Source organism: Syngnathus floridae, chromosome 11 (genome assembly GCF_059516105.1).
Source record: "Syngnathus floridae isolate MCC-2025c chromosome 11, RoL_Sflo_1.0, whole genome shotgun sequence".
NCBI lineage: Eukaryota > Metazoa > Chordata > Actinopteri > Syngnathiformes > Syngnathidae > Syngnathus > Syngnathus floridae.
Window position 1 is genome coordinate 13,464,080 of NC_142423.1, and position 19,485 is coordinate 13,483,564.

General features: G+C 45.0%; 4 protein-coding genes across 7 annotated transcripts; 1 reads left to right on the plus strand and 3 right to left on the minus strand.

Moving 5' to 3' along the window:
* Window positions 1-194: 194 nt before the first annotated feature.
* On the minus strand, window positions 195-7,002 carry osgn1 (oxidative stress induced growth inhibitor 1). The gene is made up of 7 exons (XM_088389553.1): window positions 6,811-7,002; window positions 4,285-4,350; window positions 3,217-3,545; window positions 3,049-3,140; window positions 2,756-2,955; window positions 2,296-2,636; window positions 195-2,205 (listed from the first exon to the last, which is right to left on the minus strand). The coding sequence occupies exons 2-7, from the start codon at window positions 4,340-4,342 to the stop codon at window positions 1,648-1,650; spliced, it is 1,578 nt and encodes a 525-aa protein (XP_088245679.1). The 5' UTR covers window positions 4,343-4,350; window positions 6,811-7,002; the 3' UTR covers window positions 195-1,647.
* Window positions 7,003-11,774: 4,772 nt separating this feature from the next.
* Window positions 11,775-14,941, minus strand: ccdc51 (coiled-coil domain containing 51). Its single transcript, XM_088389554.1, has 6 exons — window positions 14,754-14,941; window positions 14,290-14,343; window positions 14,039-14,201; window positions 13,762-13,899; window positions 13,039-13,410; window positions 11,775-12,930 (listed from the first exon to the last, which is right to left on the minus strand). The coding sequence occupies exons 2-6, from the start codon at window positions 14,292-14,294 to the stop codon at window positions 12,490-12,492; spliced, it is 1,119 nt and encodes a 372-aa protein (XP_088245680.1). The 5' UTR covers window positions 14,295-14,343; window positions 14,754-14,941; the 3' UTR covers window positions 11,775-12,489.
* On the plus strand, window positions 14,883-16,048 carry tma7 (translation machinery associated 7 homolog). The gene is made up of 4 exons (XM_088389559.1): window positions 14,883-15,042; window positions 15,285-15,340; window positions 15,474-15,561; window positions 15,681-16,048. Exons 1-4 carry the CDS (start codon window positions 15,027-15,029, stop codon window positions 15,713-15,715), a joined length of 195 nt encoding a protein of 64 aa, XP_088245685.1. The 5' UTR covers window positions 14,883-15,026; the 3' UTR covers window positions 15,716-16,048.
* Window positions 16,049-16,229: 181 nt separating this feature from the next.
* dnase1l4.1 (deoxyribonuclease 1 like 4, tandem duplicate 1) lies at window positions 16,230-19,304 on the minus strand. Of its 4 annotated transcripts, none has more exons than XM_088389557.1 (10): window positions 19,096-19,304; window positions 18,913-18,996; window positions 18,392-18,483; window positions 18,061-18,299; window positions 17,886-17,998; window positions 17,703-17,815; window positions 17,398-17,555; window positions 17,215-17,311; window positions 17,008-17,083; window positions 16,230-16,836 (listed from the first exon to the last, which is right to left on the minus strand). In XM_088389557.1, the coding sequence occupies exons 3-10, from the start codon at window positions 18,470-18,472 to the stop codon at window positions 16,658-16,660; spliced, it is 1,056 nt and encodes a 351-aa protein (XP_088245683.1). In that variant the 5' UTR covers window positions 18,473-18,483; window positions 18,913-18,996; window positions 19,096-19,304; the 3' UTR covers window positions 16,230-16,657. The 4 variants fall into 4 exon arrangements, with proteins under 4 accessions (XP_088245683.1, XP_088245682.1, XP_088245684.1 ...); XM_088389556.1 differs by lacking the exon at window positions 18,913-18,996 and having other exon boundaries at window positions 19,096-19,137; window positions 19,211-19,272; XM_088389558.1 differs by lacking the exons at window positions 18,913-18,996; window positions 19,096-19,304 and adding an exon at window positions 18,601-18,736.
* Between the last annotated feature and the right edge of the window lie 181 nt (window positions 19,305-19,485).

Consider the following 19,485-nt stretch of genomic DNA (forward strand, 5'->3'; position numbering starts at 1 on the left):
TACCGCAGTTCAATCGAATAATCTTTAAAGTTCACTCTGGTTGCAGTTAATCTTTAACAAGTGTTTGGTTTCAAAGATTTATTTAGGTCTTCTGATGTATGCAATGTTTTTCAAAGCAAGCACACAATCGGCCTAATTTAACGATGGTTGATATCCCCAAAACTCATAAATTGGGTCACGCACAAACATCGATGTTTGCATATTAGTGCTTTTAATATCCACAATTTGATTGAATACAAACATGTTTATATGCTGTTACAAGCATCACATTGTCTTGTGCATATTCCAAACTACATAAATTATTGCTTTTACAGGTCATTAATGGCAAACACTTTGAGTCAAACACAAAACAAGTTGAAGGAAGAAAGTCAGAAAAGGGTTTTTTAGGTAAAGGAAGTATGAATGTGAAAGTAGTCCAAAGGGAAGGAAAAGAAAGTTTGGAAGAAAAACAGGGAGGAAGGCCAAGAATAAAAACTAAAAGAGTAGAAAAGAGAGGAGCGAATGGAGGAGTTTAATCAAAGGATGAAAGTAAAGATGCAAGAATTACAAAAAACTGCAGGAAGGAAGCACTGCAGGAAGGAAGCAAGGCGGACAGCAAAAAAAAGTTTTTATCAAGTGTATCACATCATTGTATATTTTCAATAATGTAAATGACTCCATGATTACAGTGTTGTGTAAACACGTTACAGAAAGGGAGTCGTGACAGTGTGTCCAATCATGGCTTTGGTCTTGTAAGGAAGAATCCAGACAGCATATCATATCTTATCAAAACGATGACAACGCAATTAAACAGGTATTACAAAAGAAGGAACTCCCAGTTCCACTTTGGACTGACTTGTTTTGGTCATGCGACCCAGTTGTAGAAGGAAGGAAGTGGTTCCTAAAGTGGTACTCATTGGTCCCTGACGCTGAACAGCACCTGAACCTTTCGGGTTCACACCCAATTCAAGGCAACAACACAAAACGGATAGAAATTGTAAAAAAAACTTACAAAAAAATTTGTGACATTTAAAAGAATACAACTACTTTTATTGCAAAACACTAATTATGAGAACTGTATTTTTGAATGTTTACCTAAAGAGAGTAGTCTTATTTGAAGTGAATTTCAAAAGGACAATTTAAAATATAACATTCGTTTATCCTGGTAAAAACGTGCAAAATTAAGGTAGGTAGGTAGGAATAACTGCTACATTATTTTATTCATTATTTCAATTTCATTTCAATTATTTTATAGGCCCGCCAGCCTTTTCGTCATTTCATCAAGATTTATAATCTAGTTTGCCACTTTTGTATTGAGGAGCTTCACTGCCATCCGTTGGCAACTGTAGGCAGTTACAGCACACTATAACAATTTTGAAGAAATGGTACAACTTATGGAATGAGGGAAGGAACCGTGCCAAAAATAGCAAAAGATTACGAGTGACGCCCCCAAACAGATTCATAAATTTCTTGAGATGCCACAAGATTGCGGCGAAGCACTACATTTCTGTTTGACAGTGCAATAGCCTCACTTTGATAACATTGACGCTTGAGCTACGGCTTGCAGACCCCCGGAGAATCTCAGTTTGAGAACCACTGCTTTGAAAAAAAGGCAAATTTTCTTTTTTGCTTGTTTGAAGTCCAATTGCACAACAATAAAGGCCGTCGCTACGATCGCACCACTTTCGTGAGGGTCTGCGTGGCCGCCTGCCTGTCCACCCACTTGTCAGCCAGTTCTTCTGAGGTCCTCGGCGCCCCACCGCCGACGGCCTCCCTCCGCCCTTTGGCAATATCGCTGGCTATGGCCAGGGCGCCGCCCTTGAGGAAGCGCACAAAGTTCTCGCCCACCAGCGGGCCCATGGCGTACATGCCGGGCCCGTTGGCGGCCAGCACGCGGTTGGTGAAGGGGTCCACGTCGATGGGGTTCCTGCGGCAGGTGACGGCCTCGTCCGGGCACAGGCCCAGAGGGCGGCCTTGCTCAGGCAGGAAGGACAGGTTAGGGTGGGCGCCGATCAGCACCAGCGCCTTGGATACTTGGACCACGGTACGCTGGCCCGAGTCTGACTGCAGGACACATTTGCGGTCTGGCCGGAAGGAAACCACACGATGCTGAGGGAAGCTGAGGTAGCCGGCGTACGATGAGGAAGAGGACAAGCGGGGAGACGAGGAAGATGAGTCCAGAGGGGATGCCGGTTGGTGCTGCTGCTGAGTCATCATTTGGTGAACCTGAAAGCAGACACGGCAAAATGTCAGCATGAGCAACTTCTTTTGAACTGGACAAAGTGAAGCAAGCAAATAATAAACAAAGCTACTGACCTTGTGGTACTCCGGGTAGAGCATCTTGGGAAGCTGGTTGAAGATGAGGCCCGGGTCGGTGACGGCGCGGCGGAAGGCGTGGTAGACGGGCGTGTTGAGGTGGTGGGCCGCCAGGACGGCGTCGGCGGCCGTCAGCCCGGCGCCCACCACCAGCACCGGGTCCGACGACTCGTCCAGCTCGCCGCGGGAGATGGCCGCCTCCAGCTCCCAGAAGGAGTGGCACACGTAGGGCAGCGACTCGCCCTCCACACCCAGGCGGGCGGGGATGTCGTGCGTGCCTGTCGCCAACACCACGTTGCGGGCCAGCAGGGAGAAGGGCACCCGCTCCACGGAAGAATCATCTACCAGAGCAAGAAAGTCGTAGTTGCAAAGCTAACAATCACGGCCCGAATTTTATCATCCAAGTCAGGCGGTCAACTCCAAACGCCGGACTTTGGATGAAGCAGATCATTGCGCCTACCTGCAAGCTCCTCTCCCTCTGGGCACTGCAGTCCCTTGATCCTCCAGCAGCCGAGGGGGTCGCGCTGGTCCGCGGGGCACCTGCTGACCGAGGTGACTGTGGTCCCGCAGGCAAAATTGTCCTCCAGCCCCATTTGGGACACATAGTGTTGGTAGTAGGACGCGATCTCAGCCGGCGTGGCACGGTCGTTGCGCACGTTTCTGTCAGAACGAACAAATGTGTTGTCATTTCTGGTGTATCAAGGCCTAGGTGATCCCCGTGATCGTAACGAGTCAATGCGGGAGATGCTTCACCTTCTCTTGTCTTTCATCCACTCCTTCAGTTTGAGCCCAGGCAGCTCCATCCAGTTAGCGAGACTTAGCGTTAGCATGGAGCCCTCCATGGTCTGAAAGCACACAAAGAAGGATCAAGCGTCTGGCCACGACGGGATTAACAGAGGGCCGTGTGAGGCGCGTACGTACGTGCCAGGCTCCTCCCGGAGGCCCCTTGCCTAGCACCAAGTGCGGCACGGCTCTCTCCGGCTCGTAGCGCCATTCCAGCGGGGACACGTGGTCCATGCCGAAGTCGCTGTCGGGCAGCAGCAGCGAGTCGAAGAGCACGGCCACCGGATTGGACGAGCGCCCCTGCAGACCCTCGCTCAGGTACTCCAGGTCCCGCTCCAGCAGGGACAGGCCAGGATGCTTGGCCAGCTTGTCATGCAGCAGCGGGTTGGGGTGCGAGGCCCCCGATGACAGGTAGGGGGTGTAGCCCGACAGCAGGTATGACAGGCAGATCCCTGAGGGGCCGTTACCTGGGAAACGCAGAATGAGAGGAGTGTGGAGTTTCGGGGGGGGGGAATCTGGTGTCCAGCATGCTCCTGGTTTGTTGTAGACAAAGACTTTTCTGTTTTTCATCTTCTGCCCTAACATTGACATCTGCCTGGCACCAGGGCCCGCATGTGCCAACACACCCGATTCCGATGATCAGATCATTATCCGGTGTGTTGGTGGAGTGACACATTCAAAACATTCCGGAGAGCAGGCCTCGATACGTGCGCAACTTGTAAAGTTCAAAGTGAACTTTTGGGAAAAGTCAACCTGAGTGTTGCTGTCGTCAAACATCTCAAATGCTAAATCACCGCAAACATTTTTAATGCTCAATACACCGTAGCAGAACTTTGCACTTGTGCCACAAACAAACAAACGTCGCGCGTGGGTGGTGAGAACAAACATTTGGAATACCGCGTTGAAGCAGGTTCATATCATAAGATCGAACACGTTCGAACTTTTGACACTGCCCGCAAAGCGGCGCTGTGCACCACAAGTATTCATCAGATATTATTTCAGTCGCAAGTTCTTTTTTAAGAAGCTACTCTTTACTAGTGTCAGCTACTAACTAATCATTTTGTCTTATGCAATTTGCAGCAGTGCCTTGGCAGAATATCACCAAAGCGACATAGACCCTGCTCTCATTACATTTGCACATGTTGTGTATTATAATTTGTTTTGCATATGTGTGTGTGTGTGTGTGTGTGTGTTGTTTCCACTCACCTATAATCACCACAGGCAGAATCTCTCCAGAAACACTTTCCTTGTCGTGCAGCTCCATGTTGTCGACTGAGGAGAGAAACCAAATGCATGAGGGCGCTTCTCTTTTTTTTTTTTTTTTTTTTTGTCACATCATTACCATCACCTTTGTGAGCTCGGGTAGAGGCTCAAACACGCCCCAGCCCCTCCCCCATGTGATGTAAGTGAGCTCCTGACTCCTGTCATCTGCCGCATAGTTAAACAGGGCAACGTGACTCCTGGAAACGGAGACGCTGTGCAAACATGCGTACGTGCAAAGACGTGCGCATGCGCACACCTAATTGATCGTTTCATATTTTCAGACGTGTACATTAATCATGTCACCATTCCAACACTGAAGTTGTGAAACGTGTTGAACTGGCAATGCATGCTGGGAAATGGAGGCAAAGGCAGCAATCTGCCGAGTCATGCTGACTCGGCCAAGGCGAGGTCACGGCTAGTGCTGACTGGCTCATGCGCCAAAAAAGCAGAAATGAAGATTGCGGCCGAGCCAAAAGGAACAAAACTGCTGCAATACTGGCGGAAGTTTACGTGCACAAACAAACCACATACGGTAAGACACAAGGTCGCACAAAAAAAATAAAACACCATCACAATGACAAACACACATCCACAATAATACACAGTGACGAACAAACACACACGGATGTGGGTGAAGTTTCAGGGTGGGTCAACCTCCCGAGCAGAAGATTGTGGGTTCGACCATGAAACACCTTTGTGTCCTTATGCAGTATACTGCCCAATTACTTTTTTTTTTTTTAAATAAAATACATTAAGCCTTTCCTCCAAACGAAACTGACATCATGGAGGCAGGGAGGCGGAGTCTTGCACTTTCATAAGTGTCAGGCACAAAGCCACGGTAGGGGTCAGGGGGGGCTTACAGCCGGAGGGTCCGCTGGAAGGAGTCCGTCAAGGAGGGCTCCTCCTTCTCGTCGGATTATATAACCAGTCCTGGCCAGCGCTCAACAACATTGCGCGTCCTGGCTTTGCCATGGAAACCACCCCGCACGGGGCGGGGCGTCTACTAAAGTCATTTTTCACTGGTTAGGAGGACATATGGAACATTCCACAACCTATTCATTCCATGCCGTTTGGGAGAAACACAAGACATGGCCTTCTTTTAAACGCAGAAGGCAGAAAAACTCAATTTGTACTCATTTCTACTGTAAATTGAAATTTGTGTCATGACGATTTCGGAAGAGGAGTTTGTTTGATTTTCAAGTGGCCGTGCACTGCACATTTCCAGGGCAGGAATTTAAAACACCCCCGTTTTAGATAACAGCTAAGTTGTTGTTTAACTAATATTAATAAATGATTGCGCTTCTAAAGGCAGATGTTCCGACATTTCACGTTCATGCTAGCATCATCCGATACACGTTCCCTCGTCAGACGTTGGTGACGGTTTTGTTTCCAGGAAAGTAGCCATTGCCAACTTTGCATTGCAAGGCAGCCACATTGGCCAAAAAGCTGCTTTCACTTTTGAAACTTGGCAAGGTCACACTCGCCCAGCCAGACTCAGCTATGTGCCAACTTGTTCTGCAAACCGCAACAGTGCCGAACAATAGTGTGCTAATAAGACGTTAAGGAGCTGAAGTCATTGGGCTGCTTGTCCACAGCGTTTCATCTTTGGGCTTGCTGGCCACCTGCCGTCCAGACGGCTAGACGGAGAACCAGATTGGAATTATCTGCCAATGAGGGCATAAAGCAGCCACTGGCAGAGCTTCTGTATACAAACAAACACAAATGACTTTTCTCTTGACTGTGTCGAAAGATTCATGTGTCACAACGCCATCGGACCCGTCCGGAGGTTTGTTACTTCTGGTAATTTGGCTTTGCAAATGAGACTTTGGAAGCTAAACCACCGATCCTTGCAGTAGAATTTCAAAGATTGGTTATGTAAATGAATAAGAGAGTGCAATAAAGTACTAAAGCAGTAAAAGTCAATGGCCTCTTGGCTCCGTTCCAGCCATTGTGCCACTACAGTTCAAGTCCCTTGTGGCTTTGACACACTTCTACCACTTGTACCAATTAAACAATAGTCATTTTTCAACATGCATTTTTATGTGTTGGTTTGATTCACTCATAATAATAATAATTAGTGTTATAGGTAAATGACTTGAACCAAAGAAAAACCTGCTGGTTAATGCATATTGGTTATTAAGTATATGGTAAGTGCAGCGGCATTGTGATCCAAGTTACATAATCACCATGACATCATATACGGTACAATCCATAGCGGTTTTTATAATGGCACTCATCACGATGTCTGATATTATGCTAGGTCATTTACATTGAATTTCTCTTTTTAAAGTCAACTATTTGTTTCGTAAAGTGTGTTAGTGGGGTAGAGGGGAAAAAAAATCCCACAAACCGCTCACTCAGACCTCACGCATGCGCAAGCCCCCAGGCAATGATGAAATTGAGGCCTTACTACGCATGCGCACTCCTTGAAAATCCAACACAGCCATCATATTAGCGATAATGACTTACCGGTATTTCTTGGTCACGCACTTTCTACTAATAGTTCCACCACAAAGAATTGACCGTGTTGTTCTTCTTGCCTTCCTGCGTGGTTAGTTGCTCGTCTGCCGTCTCGTTGCTAGGCTTTCTTAGACGTGGACGAGCGGCGAAAAGGTGGCCGCTCGCCGCCGCACAGTCACACGTTATATAGCACCATGAGCGGTTGTGCGGCGCTCCGCCCCCAACCGTTGCCATGGTGAATGAAGATCGTCTATAGTCAAAAGAGGCTCCACCACATTATGAGGGGTAAAAAATGACATAAGTGAAACAGTTGTGAGGGTTAATGAATTTAGTAATCATGAATGAATCACCAGTTCAAACCAAAATGTCTGAATTACTGCTAGATTTTGAGCATTGTTCATTGAGATTTTGAAACTGTTGTCAAATGCCATTTTTCGCCACTTTCCAATAATGCTCGAAATGATCGTTCAAACCAAAGTGACTGATGTCCACACTCGTGTTGGAGGATAATTTCTTTTGCACATTTGTGTTCTAATTTTCTAACTTTTTAAGAAGCCGTAAAATGATCATCCAACTTTGACACAAGCAAGCAAAATGGCCGGATGGCTGTGTTGGCAATCACTCGATGCAGAAGCGGCTATTAGCTAAAACCATTGGCAGTAGTTTAAATGCCGATGCTTTTCATGTGCAGAGACCAAGTTATTGGAATGCAGATGTCTGCTGTCAAAATTGTAAAGCTACAAAGATTTCATTGTAAAGGCTGCAGAACAGAATGTACTGAAAGCGCCTTGACCCTCAACAGCAACACGGAATAAACACGTTGACCTCGTGAACATGACATTTCAATCATATGTCCTCAGGAGATTTCATGATATTTCCATTTCATTTGATTACATATTCATGAACGAACCCTTGCAATGTTTGCATGGAGACTTTGAAACAGTTATGATACGCTGGCTCAAGTACATCTATAGTATTCTGAAAGGCATGAATTCAGGTTGCTTAGTCCGCAAGCATGGCTCTGTTTTTGACGGAATACTGAGTCAAGATAGAGACTGGTCCATTATCTCAACTGGCTGGCCGCCAGTCGCTCATCATCACAAGATAACTGTGTTCATTTTCATGATTTTACATTGAACTTTCAGCTATGGCTAGTAATGACCTACTTTTTGTGAAATAGGACAAGTCTCAGAAAAACCCTTCAAAAAGATCTTGATCCGGCCAATCCAGTTGATGCTACAGAAGCTTAACTGAGTGCAATGAAGTCTTTCAGGTTTGCAGACTTAATTAGCCTTCTTGACAACCAAATTTCAGTGTAAGTGGCCTCCAGGGCTGAATGTTCCAAAAAACTGTCTCAAGCAAATTAGCCTTTAAAATGACAGACTTTTGTTGTTTTACACCTTGACTTCCTGAAACGTTTTCAGAGGTCAAAACCAAAATGGCTGCTGTTTCCATTAATTCCTGGTATTTGTAGTACTCGGTACTAGAGAGTTAAACAGTATAAAAGTTGACCTCCCACCCATTAAATGGCCCCAACGCTGCTTCCTTTCATGTGTGTGGATTAATAATAATCTTCTTACGCAAGGATCACTGCGACTGTTTGGAAATGATGAGGTCATTGTTTACTGATGCCACTCACTCAGCTTGTACGACAACTTCATATTTTTCCTCACTTTGCCATTTCCTCCTGCCCTCGCGAGGTCAATCCACGTGATGTGTCGCAATTTTTATTGTCACTTGTAAAATTCCTGCTGATAGTTTGCAGTTACTTATTAAGGAGTCTTGTATTCTTCCACTGAAAGACACTTTTTAGCCTTTTGGGGCTTGTCAGTCATTCACATCTGATTTCAGGAGTTGCAGACGATTTTGTTTCGAGTCCTTGCTAAAGTTTGTCAGGTAGGACTCAAACTGTTTCCAGTCATGGGAAAAGCCAATGATGGTTGCATTGCAAATTATGTTGAATACAGTTAAGTTGCCCAAGTCTTGGATACTTACATGGCTTAGAAAAAGCCTCTTAGGCAGTTATGCAGGGGACGTACTCAGCTTGAAACTTCTCGAGTTCTTCTGATGTTCTTCTGTTCATCTGTCACGTCAATCGCAAGCGGCCGACTCTTTGGTCTTTTCAGACATTCATTTTGTGGATCTCCTGATAGACATGGCCACCCAATTTCATGTTGCAGAGTCAAAGCGACTTTCGGGGGCTGAAATTCCTAAAAGTCTCAGAGACCTGTTCATCTGTAAATTGGCATTAGGCAAGGTACAGTTGGCACTCGTATGAGTGAGAATGGATTGGGCCTGGTCCACGTTACGTAAGTAAGCCCCGTGTGAAAGTGACTCTGAAGTGAGGTGATAAATGGAACTAGAGAAAGCGGAGGCTTGTTTGGACATTGTTGAGGGTCAGAGGTAGAGTATGTTTGGGCCCCACTCGGCATCGGTGTTGATACTCTCCAAACACCGCAGTCAACAGTGTTGCTAAGGGACTCCACTTTCAAGTCGGAGCCTTTGTGAGAAACATCAGCAGACGGACAGGCAGAATGCTTCTGGGTCATGTTCCACTGAGCGACTTTCCCTGGGAATGATTGGACGCCGCCCTATGGCCTCTTCCTCCAGATGTCTTTGACATGCGAGTGTGAAATATGCAGTATGAAATCTGAGTGCGGCAGTTTTCCGAGGACACCGCTCCCCGGTGGAAGCACTTCACCTCCATGAATATGTACAAAGCTTGCAGACTTCCATTTATATGCACGATACGAAATGGTAAATGGACTCCACTTTATCTAACCCGTATGGTGACGACGACATGTGTCCTGTGATTGACAGCAAACAAATGTGTTCAACCAGTCCATAATTTGCCATTTGAATTTTACATTGTCTAAATCTATTAGTAATGAGCGAGTATCAATAGAGAGTATCGCGACGTTGTTTTAAGGTATCGAGTACCATATGGATGCTGCCGATACCAGCCGCCGATCCGCAGTGACTCCACTTCTGCAATTTCTTTTGTGTTCAATGAAATGTTGAATATCAAACGCAGGTATCAGTGAGTACTCAAAGACGGAATACTCGTCAGTCTGTAAAAGAAGTGGTATCACCCATCCTTAATATTAATACACTGTTGGTCTATGTTGCCTGCAGAATCACATGCTTCTCCATATGTAGCCTGTGACTTAGTGGCAAACAATTGCATGTTTGTTTGTCACATTTTGTCTCTTTACCTTGTTGACCAGTAAATAGCAATCAATCCATTGGCTGTTTCTGTACACTGTAAATCACTGCTTTTGTCTGTCCAGCGACCAATCAGCAGTTCACCCCTATATGTGTGTGCGGCAGACAAAAATCATCACGTGTTGATTCAAGTTGACGTGGACAAGTTAAGCAGACAGCACTGTGCAAACTCACTCCCAGCCCATTCAAATGCAGGATGAGTCAATGCCATGTCATTGCACGCATGATGGTGCTTGCTAGGGACAAAATGACCCCCCCCCCAAAATTTGTATAGCACCACACACACACACGGACATGTCTAGACACACACATCTTTGATCCTCTGACGCAGCGTCAGCAAGGATGGACACACACGCAAATCCCTCACTCAGTTGAACTCGTTGACCTCCGAAATGCATCGCAGGCCGCTTTCCTTCCCTTTTTCGTGGATTTCTTTTTCTTTCATTGGTATTTTTTCCTCTGCTCCCACCAAAAAGATTTATGTGATTTTCACTTGATATTTTTATCCGCCAGTCAACTGTTTGCAAAAAAAAAAAAACGTGGACTTCTCAGTCTAACAGATGGCACATGCACGGTGAAAGTTTATTTATTTTTGCAATGGTTTCTATTACTTAAAATGGCCAAATTCCTAAGATTAAAAATCACACAATTTTCAAAATGCCATGCCATGCCCTGCTCAACTGTCAACCGTCAAATAGTTTTACAGCGACACGGAAAAACCCATTCTAAAACGAAACTACATGTTTGATCTGTGAAAATATTACCGTAAATTCTTTTCAGTCCAGGTTTAACCCTGAGCTTTAATATGGGACAAATTTTTCCACACCAACAATGTCACAACAACGAGCCATTCAGTAATTAGTGCGGTCATAAATTATATGACCAAGGGAAATTACAGGACTTGTAAACATAGTAGTACTGGTTTTATCTACACAGCGTGACTACTGCCCCCCCTCCTTCTCCACACACATACCTGGATTACATGGTCACGTGACATGTACCTCCTCAAACACTTCTTTGACGTTTCTCATCTGATTTGCATCTCAGTGAGATGACATCATCACCTGTAAACAGCAGAAAAAAAACATAAAATGGAGTTCAACAATGTAATAAAACGAGTTAAGTAAATGTTGGAGTTCCACAAGTGTCTTGACTTGACTTGACTTGATGACTCCACTTGCACTGTTCTTCCGTATCAACACATACAGTAAATCTTATTTTGCAGATTGAATGCGGAGGATTACGTGCGGGTGTGCAAATCTGTCTGTCTGCCTGAGAGTGAGCTCGGAATGATGATTTGGGCTAAGAAAAGACTCTGCAGCTGCCGCAGAGGATTCACCAGCACACGTACGCACGCGTACAGAATGAATATGACACCACTTCGAATGTACCTGAAGGCAACACGGCACTTACAAAGAGTCTTTGAATACACGTCAACGTGTCATTTGAACCCCAAGTGAACAGGAAATGTTTTGTTGGAGTGATTTTTTTGATGTACAAATTATTTATATTGCCTTCTCAACCACCCGCCGTAAAATTAAACAATTATATAACTAATTAAGTGTGTAATGTGAACTGGTAGTAATGTAATGTAATTGCAAGGGTGACAAATTGGTGTCTTTACCGCTGCATAAAGAAAATATTAACACTTGGGAAAAAAAATTAAGATATACTCACCCTCAACTTGACGAGTAGTGGAAGGTAAATGATGGATTTTCCGCTAATGTGCACATTTTAAAACTCAACAAAAAATATGAAGGGTTGATCCTCAACAAAGCCACATCCGCAGTTATAAGAGGACCTACAGTAATAATAGTTGATTTAATATAAGGCATTTCTTTTGTTCTGACAAGTGAACATTTTTTTTAGATGTTATGACAGTTTCGACACATCTAAATATTTGATGACGCATCTGAGAAAGACTGACGACACAGTTGAAACTTGTTTTCACTTTTCTGGACAAAAGAATAGCCTTACATAACATGGAGACATGATGAATTATATCGAAATAATAGATGATTTTGGTTACCTTGGGCTTGAAGGCATATTAACAAATATATTGAAACAAACCAACAAATGAATCATTTTTAAAGACAATTTTGTTGGCCATTTTTTTAATCACTGGCGCTTGCGTTGACGTCAACGAGTGACCGTTGACGAGCTTCGAGCGTCTTTACTGCCCTCTGCTGGACACAAATGAGCAGGGCAGAAATTGGTCTTCATTTTAATCACGAGTCTGTGGTTGGTCCCAGTGCAACGTGACGTCATGATAAGGAAAGGTTGGTAAGTTACATGTGCAAAGCATAAGTCAGTCGTGACTTTTCTTTTTACCTCAAGTTTCAAGCAATTTCTTGGCACTTTACGTTATTCACAATTTCTTGACTGAACTTGCACTAACTTGAGTCGACTCTTGCGACTCCCCATCTTTACTCCAGTGTGTTACTATGGCAACGGGCCCTAAGCTCATCCTCTTAGCAGGTACACGGCCATGACGGTGAGTGCGGCGGCCGTGTACGCAAAGGCGGCGTTGTACAGCGTGGTGCGACCGATTCGCTCGCTCAGCGTATTCTGGGTGTCCTCGACAGTCCCCGGCGACCACTCGGACCGCCGCCAAGAGCTGCTTTCCAGGAGTTTCCTCACGTGAGACAGCTCCCCGCGGACTCCGCCTAGGCTTTGCTTTAGTTCTGACACTTGGGGTAGAAGGGAGTCCAGGATCGGCGAGTGGTCAGTGGGGGGAGTATCGCTACCCTGGTGGGCGGAGGCCCCCCGCAGAGAGACCCTCAGGCCGTCAATGAGCGCCCCCAGCTCGTCCTGCTGCGAGCGATGGTTACCGGCTTGGACTTTGAGGGCTTCCTGCAGGCTTTCTGGACCCTTCTGGGCCTCCAGCAACAGACTCTTGAGCTCCTATTTGGATTATGTAATGTCAACACGATACCAGATGTGTAGGAATGGGAAGTTTAAAATGTGTTTAAAAACGCTAAAAAATGCAAGTGTTTTGTGGGGCATGCTCACCTGCAGGCGCACGCGGTTGACATAGGTGGAACCCATGACGCCGATGAGTGCTCCCAGCACCGACCCGATGAGCGACCAGTTCTTGGTGCGCTCGGCCCGTGTGCGCTCCTTCTCGTGACTTTCGCGCACGGCGGCTGAGAAGGTGGCAAAGGCCTCGCGCTCAGACGCCTCGGCGTGACCGTGCGCCACGCGCAGCCGCCGCTCATCCCGCAGAAGTCGATGCTCTAGAGTGGCAAGCTCCAGGTAGGTGGCCTCCTCCCGGGACACGCGTTCCAGCCCGGCCCGCGCCTCCTTCAGACGAGTCTGCACTGCCTCCAGGCTGGCATGGGCCTCGCGCACCAGCCCCCTCGACGCCATGAACGCCGCCTCTGCCTGAAACATCATTCAGGGAAAAAAAATGCAGTAGGGATAAGAGACTGTTGTGAATCAGTCAAAAATAAATAAATTAGAGAAAGCCAAAAAACACAATTTGGGGAATTTACTTCTGTGTTTGGGTAGGGATAAGCCAAACATTCTAAAGTTGGGATTGCTACAAGCAGGGAAAAAAATTTAGAGGCGAGAAAAATATCTTACTTGTGGCTTTTATTTTCTGATTCTGGAAAAAAAGACTAAAGGATAAGGTAAATAATTTAAAGTTCTGTTTGTTTTTGTCACCAACAAAAAAAAATAAAAAAATTATGTTATGTTTACTATTACTCGCAACCAGTCTGGGTGTCTCCTGACCTCTGTGACATTGGTCTGAGCTTGGCGGACCTCGTTGAGCCCGACAAACTCCTCGTACTTCTGCCACCAGCTGTTCATTGTGGTGGTGGCCATGAGGGCAGACTTCTGGCCCCACTGTTGCCCCAATCGACCGGCGTGCTGGACAAGAACAAATACAATTGGAATTATTATAAGTGCAATTATTTGTTTTTAATGTTTTTTAACTGTGCTGTGATGCTTTTAATGTTTTCTCTGATGCCTTTCATGTCAAATAAACTTGCCTTGCCTTTTGACTTACCTGTAGGGCAGACAGCGCTCGGTCCTTCACGCCATCGGGATCGGATGGGCCCGGGCCGCCGGGTTGTTGATAGGCACCGTAGGTTCGCACCAAGCGCAGCCGGGCTGGCAGGGGTCCGAGTAAGAAGAAATGGGACCAACAACCGGTGCCGAGAACTCTGTACCTGACACAATTGAGATCAACATACAAAATCCGCATCAAGGAACTGACTCTAGTGTATTCTATTGTTGCATTATTTAAATGGAAAGCACCTCATGGAGAAGCAAATCAGAGATGCAATTTGTCCCCAGCTACAGCGATACCACCTGTGAGTGATATTGTATAAGAAAATAATTTAAATTCAGACAACCATGATGGAAAGCATCCTAAGAGACTTCAGATCCACTTTTGGCATATCGCAGTTGGAATTCAGACTCATGTTAATCAATTATTTGACTGTATTCGCTGTTTGAATATAAAAAGGTTTATTAAAGAAGTGTATCCCTACTTTTAGTCCTGCCAGTATGCCATTAATTACTGTTTTTACACTTCTGCTTAGATATTTTATTTTATATTTTGTGGTTTTGCTCTTGAGGCAGTAATCATCTCTTCATCCTTACATTAGCCAGCTAGCTAGCTGCTGCATGTGTCCTCTACCCATTTCCAATGATTCCAAACCTAGTATTTATCATCACGTTCTTGTCTTGCTTGGTTAAAAGATAAAACAAACACATACCTGTAATCTTGTGTATTTCCGATACAAACATGTCACTGGGAGGATATTTTTTCAGCGTCCATAAGGTCATTCTGAAGTGAAAAGCCGGACGATAGCATTTGAGTTTTGATCAGGCATATGATGGTGCTTCTATATCCGGGTTCAAAGTTCTTCTGGCTGAAGGGGTCCTTGCGGCGCGGCTTCTTCGTGACAGGATAGAAAAAAGGCAGTCCAATTTTATTATCAAAACGTTACACCATTTTCCTCTTTTTTTGCGCTTATTAACGCCATAAAATGTCTGGCAGAGAAGGTGAGACGTCATTTTAGATCGCTGCGAATGCGTACCATGATATATTCATGTAAAAATAACATTAAAAATCACTAACGTTACATTATTGTTGCATTAGCTGGTTAGCTACGTTGCTAATGAGAGTCGCTACAGTAATTTTTTTTAAATACCATATGTTGACACATTGCGTACATTTAATAAAGTCGTGTTCATACCTGCCAGTCAGTTGTGTTCTGTGTTGACAGTAACCCATCTCATTTCAGGAGGCAAAAAGAAACCACTGAAAGCGCCCAAAAAACAGGCCAAAGACATGGACGAAGTAAGTTTCTTAAACGTATAATAATTATCTTGCATTTGGTATTTAGCAAATGGTTATGCAAGCGTTAGGTTCATTGCAATTATTCGTGCACGTGAAAATTCCCATGACATTGAAGTGTACAAAATGTGTGCAGGACGAGGTTGCCTTCAAGCAGAAGCAGAAGGAGGAGCAGAAAGCCTTAGAGGCCTTGAAGGCCAAAGCTTCTGGGAAAGGACCTCTCGGTATGAACACAATTGCATAATTTAACATATAGATCTTGGGATAAGCGCAATGAAGTTGGCATGAGAACCTGAATGGACTAGCGCTCCTCATGTGCCATCATGTCTTTTCCCTCCATCAGCTGGCACCGGAATCAAGAAATCAGGCAAGAAGTGAAGCCTCCCGATGATTGCCGCCTGGGCTTAATCTGACTGCAGCATGTCCGGTTTGTTTTGTTCTGGTTTAAGTGTTGTTTTTTCCTGCGACGGTTCTCAGGCAGTGTCAACTGGAGTCAGTGTACAGCTTTCACACTGTGATGTTTTCTTGTAAGCACTTGTAGACCTAAACACTGACCGGCCCTTTTCAAATAAAAGGTTGGTCTCCCTCAACATATTTGAAATATTATGTTAATAATTATGTTAATGCAAGAGGGAAAAACATCACAATGTGTTTTGTTTTTTTTACTGTAAATGGAGGAAAGACTAATAAAATGTTTTGAAATCACCTTAACTCTGCTCTGTTGGTTTCATACATCTATGTTATATGGTTGAAATCATTAAGAGAACCTGTAGGACTATGGAAGCAAAGCTGGACATGCTTCTGTTTAGCAGGATATCGTCACTGTGCGATTTATAAAAGAAAAGCATAAAAAACGGTTTGCAAATTAATTTTTTCACACCAGTCTCCAAAATAGTTTTAGTAGGTTATTTATAATATAATGTTGGATGTTATAGCATATTCAGTAAAAGGGACTGCGGAGTTCCACAAGAGTCTATAGTTGTACCTTTATGGTTTACTCCATAATATAATAAACACTTTAAAAACCTAGAAAAAAAAGCATTCAATGAAATTAAGTTGAATGAGCAAAACCATGAAAGTACTCACTAAGGTCATGAATTGATTATAACAAAATGATGCCTCAATAAAGTGGATATGTCTGAGGTAAAAGTGCTCGTGTTGGCCTTCGGAAGCAAGCGACCTGAAGCTTTGAATTATTCAGCTAGCAGACGTTGACTCAGATCTCTTCAGTTCAGCAGAATAGTGTTGAAATGTACTAACGTCGCCGATTTGACGAGACTGTTGGCTTCAGTGTTCAACATTTTGCAGTGTGTCATCATCTCACAGCATTTTGCAGCTTGACGTTGGCTCCTGGCGTGGCTGTTCATCTCCTTGCTGCATCTTAGCCAGCTTCAGCTGCAAAATTTGGATCTCCAGGTTGAGTTTCTCACGCTCCAGCAGCAAGTTTCCTCTTTTCAACTCCTGCAGTTCGTTGTCCGATTGCGGAACTGCTGGGGTGGCTTGAACAGAAAAAAAAGCACATTGCTTTATTTTCCTATCTCCTCGCGGGTTCTTCTTTGGAGTTCAACCAAAAAGTGTTCACTTTCTGTGGAATTTCTGAAAATCTATGATTTCTTTTCATCTTTTGATGTAATACCACAGCAGAAGGGTGACATAATCGCAGCAGATACCTTCATTTTCCGGTGGTGGCGTAGTGAGAGACCTCAGCTCGACCTCCACCGGGTAATGGTCGCTCACCTTCAGTGCCTGCAAAAGCGACAAGCTCCATATTGCCGTGTTTTGCTTTTTTCTTCCACCGCGACACACTGAGAGTTTGTAAAATTCTTAGAAAGAAGTTGTATGGAATATCTTGTCTGATGAGCCACATGCTGCTTCACCTGCTCATTGCTGAGATGGAACGCTTTTTGGAAGTTGAAGGGTCTGGCCGAGTTTGGCACCACGGCGCGGAGCATGTCGTCGCCGTAGACCACGATCCTGCAAATACGTTTTTGAATTCCATGTTTGTTAGCATTGACGTCTCCTAACATCTCCTCAGAGTTCAGGTCACCTCCGCATCCTACCTGTCGTATGTATGCATGTTGCCTACACTGGCCGTGGTGTCGACGTCATCTCCAATTAGCCAATGGAAGTTCTTATCGCTGCGAATGCGGATACGCTGCAACTCCCTGTTGGAGACGTACGCGCCATCCGCGTTGAAGTCGCCCAAGATCATCACGTTCTGTTGAGGAAAGAGGAAAAGTAGCAATTGTCCAAAATCCCGAAAGTTGAAGTCTTCTTCAAACCAAAACGGCAGACTTTTTGTGAGATCTCATATTGTCGAGAGAAACAGGAACTGAATGGTCAACAAGAATGAAAATATCATCACATCAGTCCTCCACTTCATCTTGACATGCTGAAAGACGTCATAGAGCTCGTCGAGCTCCGTCTCTGAGTCTTCCGGTTTGGTGTGGACGGGAATCATCACGAGGTCCTTCAGCACTGCCAGGAAAATACACACTTTAACAGTGACGCTGAGGCACACTTATCGTGCGAGGCTGACTTTTCCCACCTGTGTCATGACATCGGAATCTCAGGATGTACGGGTCCCTGGCGAAGACGTCGCCGCCCTCCGTCACCTGGTCGTCAAACTGATACGAGCCCACCAGGTCCACCAGATCGTCCCTGCGCGTAGCCGCACACACATTGGCCACAGAGTCCAGCGACCATGACATCATCGTGGTTACCTGTAGAGGAACATGAACTGCTCCTTGTAGTGGGAACGTCCTAGCCGAGTGCTGATCTTCAGAGTATAGTGATGAGACGCGTTGGGCCTGCGTACACACACACGTATAATTTTCCTTCCTTTTGAGCATTTCGGACTGCTGCAGACGTACGTATTGAGCGCATTCAGCAAAGTTTGGACCGATGTGCCGCTGATGTCCACCACCTCCAGGATCACGATGATGTCATAGCGACGGATAATCTGGGGGTGGTATATTTGAATACAATCACCAAATAGTCCGTTGGATTCTTCCATGAATCACAAATATTGTGTCGTGCATGCGTGCGTGTTACCTGGACCAGGATCCGAAGAACGTCAGGGTCAGACACTTTGCTTCGTCCAAACTTCTGGATGTTGAACGATGCTATTTTCATGGTGGCGGTTGCTGAAAAACAGAAGGGGATGCAAAGATGGAGATGAAGCTGTCTGAACACGCAAAAGGCATGTCAAGCATCACGCTATTTACACTTCGCAAGCGGCCTTCACATGATTTTACACACACCCTTTTTTTTGGTGCCTTCAAAGACATTCCACAGCCCATTGTTAAATGTTTATGGTCAGCCCTTAGGTGTTAGCAGTTCCTGGAGACCAAGCATTATGGCCTGACCATTCAGGAGAAACACGAGTGGATGAAAATCACAATCCAATCGTCGTTTATAGACTGAACACAGGCCAACAAAATTCTGCCTAGACAAGTTCTTAATCTTTCGGACAATCAGATTAAAGCAACGGTGCGTGACAGGAATGTCTGCTAAAAACCAAATGTCAAGCCTTCAAAAACAATTCAATGTCACATGTAGGATACAACTATTACCTGCTGGGAAGCCTTCATGAAAAAAAGTTAAATCTCAAACATTTGAAGCCCCTCCATGCCATATGAACAAACGAGTTGTCTTTACTATGGAGGATGGTGAAACATTTTAAGACTCTTAGTCAAGAGTATGAACAGGAAACGTTTTAGACTCAGTCAAGAGTATGAACAGGAAGTGGTGCTCACCTGCAAGTGGAGGAAAAGGCCACCAGCTCGTTGTCGTGTGTGCTGTTAGCCAGGAGACACCAAACAATATGCAAGCTCAGAGACAAGGGAGACACGCACACTCACACATACGCACTTGACAAAGGTGAGCTGCAGCCCAGCGATTGGTCCAAAGTGACGAGGTACCATGCAGACGAAAAGTCATTTGCCTTCTGCGTGTGTGTGTGGGGTCGGGGGGGGTCAAGTTGCATGATGTAACAGTGACACGCCCACACTAAGTTGTTTACCCGCCAAGTCTGCTCCTCCAGGAAGTTTTTTTTTTGGTTTTTTTCAGAAAAGACATCTGTATTAATTTTAGTGTATTGCACTCACTTGAAAAAAAAAATGTAAAAACAAGGCATTTTGTAATAA

Bases quoted from the DNA above. Each gene is read 5' to 3' on its own strand.
- dnase1l4.1 (XM_088389557.1), bottom strand. From the start codon at position 18,472: ATGAAAATAGCATCGTTCAACATCCAGAAGTTTGGACGAAGCAAAGTG. The intron at 17,999-18,060 runs GTAACCACGATG...GGCTACGCGCAG, and splicing joins CAGTTCATGTTCCTCTACAG to GGACGATCTGGTGGACCTGG. The intron at 16,837-17,007 runs GTATCTGCTGCG...TTTCTGTTCAAG, and splicing joins GCCACCACCGGAAAATGAAG to CCACCCCAGCAGTTCCGCAA.
- tma7 (XM_088389559.1), top strand. The intron at 15,341-15,473 runs GTAAGTTTCTTA...AAATGTGTGCAG, and splicing joins AGGCCAAAGACATGGACGAA to GACGAGGTTGCCTTCAAGCA. The intron at 15,562-15,680 runs GTATGAACACAA...TCCCTCCATCAG, and splicing joins TTCTGGGAAAGGACCTCTCG to CTGGCACCGGAATCAAGAAA.
- ccdc51 (XM_088389554.1), bottom strand. The intron at 13,411-13,761 runs GTCAGGAGACAC...ATGATGTTTCAG, and splicing joins CTCAGACCAATGTCACAGAG to GCAGAGGCGGCGTTCATGGC. The intron at 12,931-13,038 runs GTGAGCATGCCC...TAATCCAAATAG, and splicing joins TCAACCGCGTGCGCCTGCAG to GAGCTCAAGAGTCTGTTGCT.
- osgn1 (XM_088389553.1), bottom strand. From the start codon at position 4,342: ATGGAGCTGCACGACAAGGAAAGTGTTTCTGGAGAGATTCTGCCTGTG. The intron at 3,546-4,284 runs GTGAGTGGAAAC...TGCGTTTCCCAG, and splicing joins TCTGCCTGTGGTGATTATAG to GTAACGGCCCCTCAGGGATC. The intron at 2,956-3,048 runs GTGAAGCATCTC...TCGTTCTGACAG, and splicing joins TGGATGAAAGACAAGAGAAG to AAACGTGCGCAACGACCGTG.